At 38.0% G+C, this 8,867-nt stretch overlaps 1 protein-coding gene across 9 annotated transcripts in view; it reads left to right on the forward strand.

Annotated features, from left to right (window-relative positions):
- Nucleotides 1-1,350: 1,350 nt before the first annotated feature.
- dlg3 (discs, large homolog 3 (Drosophila)) overlaps nt 1,351-8,867 on the forward strand; it is a 94,327-nt gene continuing 86,810 nt past the window's right edge. For 7 of the 9 annotated variants that reach the window (XM_017474275.2, XM_047157120.1, XM_017474278.2 and 4 more), the window contains exons 1-2: nt 2,207-2,252; nt 2,343-2,474. In XM_017474275.2, the coding sequence (XP_017329764.1) occupies nt 2,222-2,252; nt 2,343-2,474 (163 nt within the window). In that variant the 5' untranslated portion in view covers nt 2,207-2,221. Of the gene's footprint in view, nt 1,597-2,206; nt 2,253-2,342; nt 2,475-8,867 lie in introns of those variants that run through there. The other 2 variants (XM_053682221.1, XM_053682226.1) reach the window with 2 other exon arrangements.

The raw sequence follows: 8,867 nt of genomic DNA on the forward strand, positions 1-8,867 counted from the left end.
TATTTTTTCTTCCTGACTCAGAGCCCTATTCCCTTAGGAGTGAAAATAAGACAGGAGTGATAATAAAAACAGGTAGCCAGTCCTGTTGTCCACAACACAGGTCATTAACTAAACATTTAGTTTTCAGATAGTTAAATTTACATTATATTACTAAAACCTTTTTGAAATTGTAGCTAATATACTTTTTATTTTATTTTAAATACATTCAATGTCAGCCTCAGAAACACCATGTCTATATAAATTCAATAATTTACCTCCTTTGCTGCCATAAAATGTGATGGCTAAGATGGAAGCCATACTGAAAAGGTCAAAGTTGGTGTTTTCTTATACACATCCCTACAAATGTGACATCACATGATATCCTCTAAACCAGGTGTTCTCAAACCTGTCCTGGAGGACCCCTAGCACTGCACATTTTGTACATCTCCCTTATCTGACACATCCAATCCACGTCTTGCAGTCTGTGTGTCAGATGAGGGAGACATACAAAATGTGCAGTGCTGGGGGTTCTCCAGAACAGGTTTGAGAAGCACTGCTCTAAACAATACAATAGGATGCAGTTTTTGAGATGGAAACCTTAGACCAATGGTCACCAAGCCTCTTCCTTGAGATCTGACTTCCTGCACTTTTCATCTCTGACCAAAATATAACACACCTCTTTTAGTTGATCAAGAACTTCTTAAGGCAATGATTAGATGGTCAGGTGGGAACAATATGGTTGGAGCTAAAGGCTTCAGGTAGATGGATCTTCAGGAACAGAGTTGGCGACCACTGCCTCAAAAGGTCTCAAAATTGGTAGGTCTAAGGAGGACACTGCCATTGCACTGACTTCACAGCACACATAGCCTACATGTGTTTTGTAGGCATAGATTTGGAGGGAGCACTGAAGGAACGATTTGTCAAAATTTTAAAGCAAATTTCTGCTTACATTTCTTAGAAAATCTTTGAAATGTCTGACTGATCGCGTTCACAACGAGGCTGCCACCGCTTCTCACCACTAGATGGCGACCGTGGTCTGTTTATAATCTAAAACTACATCGGGTCTCTCTGGCAAACAAGTTACACCCAACAGCTCAGCGTCACAGTTACAACAACAAAAGCTTTTGTTCTCTAACAATGTCCTCACATGTGTAAATAAGGAAAATTAATAACAGGAGCACTAAACATAGGTGAATGCTTGAAATATGGGATCTTGTAATAACGTGAACTTTTGTGCTTCGAACAAACAAAACAACCCAACAAAACACAGGTTTTATTTTATAAGGAGACATTAACCTCTAATCTGAGTGAGCAGCTCGTTTGTCATGTGTATCATCCGTGCCTCCGTCTACACACCCTCATCTCTTATCACACACACACAGACACACACACACACACAGCGCTGAGCTCTGCCCCTACCTACGTGTCCGTAAAGCGGCCAGAGTTTGTTATGGCCTCAAAAGTGAAAGAAACTCCCTGAGAGTGTGAAAACTGTGAGAAAGGACGGTCTTTAAACTGATTTACATGAAACGTTGAGTTCATTTGGGAATATTAACGCTGTATCCGTGGACTGTGTGACTGTCAGGCTGTAATTATTCACGATGGTCCATAAGTACGGTGAGTCCACTTCGCTAACTTTGGCTAATGTACTTGTAACTTGTGTGGTGTGTTCTTGCATGAGAAGAGACTACTGCTCTTTTTAATACTTCCCCACAGTGATGATAGGGTTGTTGTTTTGTTTGTTTGTTTGTGCATAATTTTGCGCTCTTGAAGAAGTTCCTTGGGAAACAGGAAGTGGTGGATAAATTTCTTCCCATCATATCGCGCGCGTTCAGCACTAGTCTATAAAGAAGTTTTTTTTTTGTTGTTGTTTTTTTGTTTATTTATTTTTTTTATTATTATTTTTAGGATGAAGTATGTATAGATTTAAGTCTAGTGCTCAGTGTCGGTCGCTTTATTTGACGCCCACTTTCAATTAGTTAAAAAGTTGGACCACGCTGTAACTCCACTGTTTGCACTGAGCAAACAGAAACTTAACACCAGGAACAGGAGAACATTAGAAAACACCGGGCTGTTATACAAGCTAAACATTACCCTAAACTGAGTAGTATTTTGATTTGTGCATCACCTGGAATTTAAAACTACAGAACCGTTTTCCAGGACGTCACGCTGGTGGCCCCGCCCCTTTGAGCACAGCAGTATAAATGCTGATGCAGAGTCACACTGTGTGGAATCAGAGGAAATGAGTAAACGTCAACTTGTTGTTGTTAATGGTAAACCACTGAGCAGCATGTTCAACCTCATACAGATCTAAAGCTATAAACAGGCAACACATAGCCAAGTTTCTTTCCCTCTATTTGCAGATACTGAGAGAGCCGTTGGGCTGCTGAGGCAGTATCAGGCTAGTCTGACCAGCCCAGAGGAACAGGCTCTAAAGACCAGTGTGGGCAAGGTTTCTGCTATCTTTGGCAGCCAGCTCTTTAAGGCTCTGTTGGGTAAGATATGTTTCTAGGTGAATCATGTCTCTGGACACATTGAGTCTTATCATTTTCGTGCTGGACAACACTGACTTCAGCAAATTCCATGTGAAATCACTGTGCAGCAAGAAAATATTTGGCTTTGCACTAATCTGTTTCTTTGGAGCGCTCGGGTTTGGGACTCAACCCTGTGTTTTAGTTGTTACGTAATCAGTCTTAAAAATCCATTCTGGTATGATAAAAGTTGCCAGACATGCCATAGTTCCACAAGCTCATGTAGCATATCGATCGCGCTCATTCCTATTTCTTCAGGGTGATTCCACGATTGGGGTGTCCCACTGATATTACATTTATAAATGTGTAAAAGTCATTTTAAACATAGTGTCCTTCACATCACAGCAACCTGTGCGCATATAAATAACAGATAAATAACATTAAGAAAACCTCTCTACAGCACTTAGAAAAGTACATTTTGCATGCCCCTGCCCATTATAAGCACACTACACTACCCTGAAACCTAGGCTAATCCTTAAAATCTTATTATTTTGAATTAATGTGCACAAGGCACCCATTATAGGTTAGGAAAAATGTGTATTTTAGTTGTGCCCCACAGCATTCCCTGTACCCTCTTCCCTGACCACATTCACCCCTGTGAAATATTTAGAATACTCCACAAGTCACATGTTCAATAGTAAGTCATCAGGATTTCCATAGAGATTTCCTGAAGACCATGGGAAGAAGAAAATTATGTTGTATTGTTCTTTTTTTTAATATTGACTGACCAAGGGTGAGTTTCCCAATAGCATGGCAAAGTTCAGACTGGGAGAGAGAGTATTCAGTGCGATGCCTGCTCTACCATTTAATGATGATCTTTCTGCTGTGAGGCTTTTGGGAAAACCGGCCCAGGTTCCTTTGAAAGAACAACCCTGTTACTCTCAAAGTAAATCATTAATTTAACAAAGTAAATCATTAGATTACCCTTACTATTATAATTTGCGCAAGTTAATCACATTTTGTACATTTGCAGATTATATATTTGCACGTAACTGTATGCTAAAAAAATCAAGCCCGTTACTTTCAATCAATTTAAGAGCAAAATGCGAAAAAAAAAAAACCTTTAAAATGTGAGATATTTGGCCTTATTCATCAATCTTTTAGCAAAGTTGTGTGTAAATGTAAGCCAAACCAAACTTAAAATTTTCCACTGGATTTACAAACGTTTGGAAAGTTTACGATTTTCTTCGTACTCGCGTGTGTATGTCGGTCATCTGTCACAAAGCTCATTTGCATTTAGTGACCTCCACAAACTCCATAAAAGTTCAAGTCACAGACAGCTGGGAGCATGAAATGAAGGGTGAGAGTAAAGGCTGAAAAACAGAAGTGAAAAATATTTTGACGAGTAAAATCTGAAAGACAAAAAAAAAAAGTGGAACTCACTTTAGCTCACTTCTATGCTAATAAAAATAATATTATTAATATTATATATTATTAAATAAGCAAATGCTAAATCTTCTGTCAGCTGAGGCGTTTGTGTGCGGATTACGGCTGTGCACAGACAGACGTATTCTTCTCAGACGTATGTATTCTTAGTCCCTGTCCTAGTGAACTAGCATTTTCACGAATGCCACATTTCTTGTGTTCATCCGAGCCATTTACACGTAAACCTGTTCATATCCAACTTGACAAATAAGGCTCGTTGTTGCCTGAGATGGGTTCACACAATTTTTTGGTTAAATGAATGTTTTGTTAGATTTAGTATTGAAAATTATTTTAAAAAGTAAAGTTTCATTTTTAAGAGTTACAAGGGCTAAATGGTACCTCCATTGTCGAGCACCCTTCAGTACACGTGAACTAAGCAACCTGACATTTTCCTGTAGTCACTTTGGGAAGGACAGGAACAAGCATCCTGTGCTTAGATGCTTTTTGTTTTTTATTTCTCTGGAACCTACAGAGCTACTTCTCTGTAAAGGAAATTTAGTTCCATCAACATATGGCTATGTATTTTCTTAATTATGAGTCCCAAACCTTAATGAAACTTTCCTGTTAGGAAAAAACAACAAGGCACTGTGTTGGTTTAGTTTGGGTTGCTATGAGCCTGTAGTGATGAAAGGGACAGGTTCTCCCTTCATTCAAAATCCCAGGTGACCTTAAAAGGCTTACGACTTACTTTGTGTCCTCGCCAGATAATATTCTGATGAAGCAGAAACATAGCACTGGGTATAGGAATTACTTTGCTGCTCCTCATATATCTGTTAATACCTTTGTTATTGAGTATTTATAATAGATGCTCTTGCGTTAAGTACTCTTGTGCTTTCTTAGATATCATGTAATTACATGTTTGTTTAACAGATAATGTAAATGCTCTCAATTATTCTATCAGTAGTTGAATCAAGGATTTAGAAACCACACAAGATAATTGCAGTGCAAAACTTGAGAAGGTCCTATATGCGGATAAATAAATACGAAAATACATTCTGGAGGGAAAAAAAGCCTGGATTGCTATTTTAACAAAATTATTTTGAAGTGAATGACTGCCATTCTCTATAGGAAGGATACAAACCAACTTCACACAGGGTGTGTTTTCAGATTGTACTGTAGTGTGAAGGAGAGCCCAAGTTGTTTCTCAGGCCCAGAAGAGAATGGGGTCAAATTAGGTTTGGCTGTAAAAACATGTGGTTTTAATCAGCACAGATTCTGGCCTGGTGTCATGTTGGGAGGGTGAATGTAACATGATCTTACCTTTAACGATATTTCTCTTTATTTGGGCTTTGAAACATTATTCCAGGCCCCAAGCCTACTGTTGTACAGTACTGTGCAAATGTTTTAGGCACATGCAAAGAAATGCTGTAGAGCAAAGATGCCTTCAAAAATAATGTAATTAATTGTCTCTACATTTAAATAAAATACTGTAAAGAGCAGTAAACAGTAGTAAAGGAAACAAAGTGAATATTTGTATATTTATATTTAAATAGTAGTCTCCGGTACAATTTGTTTTGTAAGGAAATGAGCTGTAAGTTTTATTGAGCATTTTGCAGAACCAGTCACGGTTCTTCTGGAGACTTTGACTGTCGCATTTGCTTTTTATTTCTGCAGAAAAACCCAACAGCCTTCATTGTGTTTTTAATCTGAAAAGTGTCTCTTACCACTTAATATACTGCTTTCTTGATTGACGTACAAACACTTTTCTTTAACATTTAATTTTGTGCTAGAAATCTAGTGTTTGGGAATCTAAAATGTTTTTTGTACTGACTCGATAATGTAGAAATCATAAAATACGAAATCTATAACAAAGTTTATACTAAAAAATATAGGGTGCCTAAGAATTTTGCATAAGTACTGTATATACCAGTGAGCTGCTTTTTAAAAAAAAATTGTATTTATCATACATGCAGTCAGAGTAATTTCTTTTTATCAAACTTAATTTCTGAAATGATTTTAATTTCCATCAGGTCTTTTTGTGATCTTTATCACAGAAGTGGTCACTTCTGTAAATATAGCATAATTTAACAGTGTATATGTTTGTAAATCTATAATTTTCTGTCTGTTAATATAACTTTGTGTTTCATTCATTTAAACATCAGGCTTATTATTCAGATTTTCACCTTGAAGCATATTATTCAGTACCTATTATGAATTATTCAGTAACTACAGTGAAACTGTTAGGAGTGGTATATAGAGATATATGTCCGGACCCGCCACGTACTAAGAGTTTAAGGAGTTAACACAGTACATTTCTGTATGTTTTATACAACCTTCTGTCATAGGTGATACTGTAATTATGATAATGGTATTGAAGAACTGCACTCTGGCTTGTAACAAGCCAACCTCTGTGCTATGTGGGAGGTAGAGAGAGTGGCTGGGATGGTTCATGGGATGTCTGCATGATTGCACAATTTTGAACAAAGGTTTCCTTAACAGCAGGCTCATCTCTTTGTTCCCAAACACACAAAACACAGGGGAACACAGAGTTCCCACAAAAGAGGTGCTGTGGTGACCCCTGTCAGGGCATCACAGATTTGTACTGTATGGAAGAGACTTAGCCATATGGAATACAATTTCCTTAGCCCAAAGGATACAAGGTTGTAGATTCCAACTTAGGACAAATGTGAAAAAGTAGATATGAAATATGGCTGTGGTGGGAACTGTGACTGTGGGAGGACATGTGTACATTTTGTTTTGTGTCCAGGAATGTGTGTGGTTTTAATGGGGAGTGGAAACATGGTTTCAGAAAAATTGTTTTATTCTTTTATTCTGTCATGATTTTTATGTTAAACTAGACAAAAACATTTTGCGCTCAACTGTTGCGTGTACTTTAGATGTATGTGTATTGAACATTTCTTTTATGCAAGTAAGAAATGTGGGCTGTTTTAATATTTCATATATTCAGCAGAAACACGCAGTGATGAATGTAGCAGAATTAGGAAAATGAGCTCAATAGGACCTGTGCAGGTACTTCCTGCCATTTCTGTTCCAATTAGGACTGAATTCATGCTTGGTGTACAACAGGAAAGAGTGCATCATTACTGCCTACATGATGTTCGAAGACAGCTCTTAGAACTTTCCAACACCATGTCTCTTTGTGACACATTTAAACATTTCTATTCATTACAAAGCTGAATGTTTAAATCATGCTTTGTTTAGAGGCGAGTCCTGCTCATTTAGGTTGCAGTTTACTTGCTTTACTTTATCTCTCTGTCTCTTTTATCTCTCTCCCTCTCTCATCTCACTCTGGCCAGCCGGGCAACATAACTACCTCCTACACAGTGTTCTCTTCCCACACACACAGACTTACATAGACACAGCCACGATGAGTCACATAGCCCTCATTCTTCTACTGTCTTTCCTAATGCACCTCTGGGGGACATCGACACGACCCCTAACAGCCACTCATGCACAAATAAACACGCGCCACAAATCTCTGGAATTTTTGCTAAGAGTTTCTTTTAGGTCCTTGCAAATGCTACGCTCTATCTGGAGGTACTTTTGTAATGGTACATATTTATGGGAGTAGTAAAGAAAGCATGTTTCACACAGTAGAGCACCAAGGAACACTATATCATTAGCTCTGTTTGTGGCTTTGTATTTTGAGTTCATGATTCGTGACCACATGTCCATGGATTGTTAATGACTGGAGAGGTGAAAAATAAAGATGTGAAGATGGCAATGGAGGAAAGATTTATAGCTGAAATAAAACCAGGTAGGGGAATAGTAAATGGCAAAAGGGATAGAATTGTAGATGGTGTGAGGGTGATGTGATCTGGATCAGCAGAACAACATGGCATAGTGGTAAGAGAGAGGTTGCTTATCATTCGCTTATTGCTTATCATTCTCGGGTAATTAAAGATCTCTTAAATGTACAACAGCCAAAAATATTTCTCATATTGCTGTACTCCATGGCTCATACGGCAATAAAGACAGCATTTCTTATGTATAGACAGATGGCAAATTAAAGGGAAAAAGAAACATAAAAATGTGTTAATAAGGTGATGGGCCACCACAGGCTGCCAGAACAGCTTCAGTGTACCTTGGTACAGATTCTACAGTCTCTAAAACTGTACCGGAGGGATGAACACCATTCTTCCAAAAGATTCCCTCATGTGGTGTTTTGATGATGGCGAGAGCGATGTCTGATATGTAACTACAAAATCTCTCATAGGTGTTCAAATTGATTGAGATCTGGGGATTGAGAAGGCCATAGCATATAATTTACATCATTTTCATCCTCACACTGTGGAACTGTGATCCTGCTGTATTCAGAGACCCAGCAACAAGTGGCCAAAAAGAAGGACGACAGGTGGTAGTCATATTAAAGACTGTGGGAATAAAATTGCATTAAAAGTCAAAGATTGTTGTTGGTTAATACCTTCTTAACAGTGTTTAAATGACTTATTTGTTTATACTTTAGGGAATTGCACCAGCAAAGTTACAATATAGTGGGTTATGAACATAAATAACATCAGGAATGGTCAGAATTTCTAGGGAGAAAGGAAAGGTCTGTGTATATGACTGAGATGAAATTCTTTTTGAATAGTCTCTGTCAAGCTAATGTAGTCCATCTGTTTTATACATTTTATAACAAAGGATGATATAGGAATCAAATAGACCTACAAAATGAACTGTAAATTGATGTATATAAATATAAATGTAAGATGTCATTAGTTGGTAGACAGTGTTAGCAGATTTGCTGGACCCCTAACACTGTTGTGACCTGCAGTATTGACACTGATGGTTTTCCAGCAGTGGAATGTGCTGTGTACTTCACTGTGTTATCAGCAGTGAATCACATTAACAGCCTCTCTGTTAGTGAGTGTGACTGCTGCTGCCATCTAAACTCAGTATGGGCAGGAAATTTGGATGGAGCTGCTGGAGGATATTTATAGATCCAGACAATGGCAAGACTGATGCACAGGT

This window comes from Ictalurus punctatus, chromosome 8, assembly GCF_001660625.3.
Source record: "Ictalurus punctatus breed USDA103 chromosome 8, Coco_2.0, whole genome shotgun sequence".
Lineage (NCBI taxonomy): Eukaryota > Metazoa > Chordata > Actinopteri > Siluriformes > Ictaluridae > Ictalurus > Ictalurus punctatus.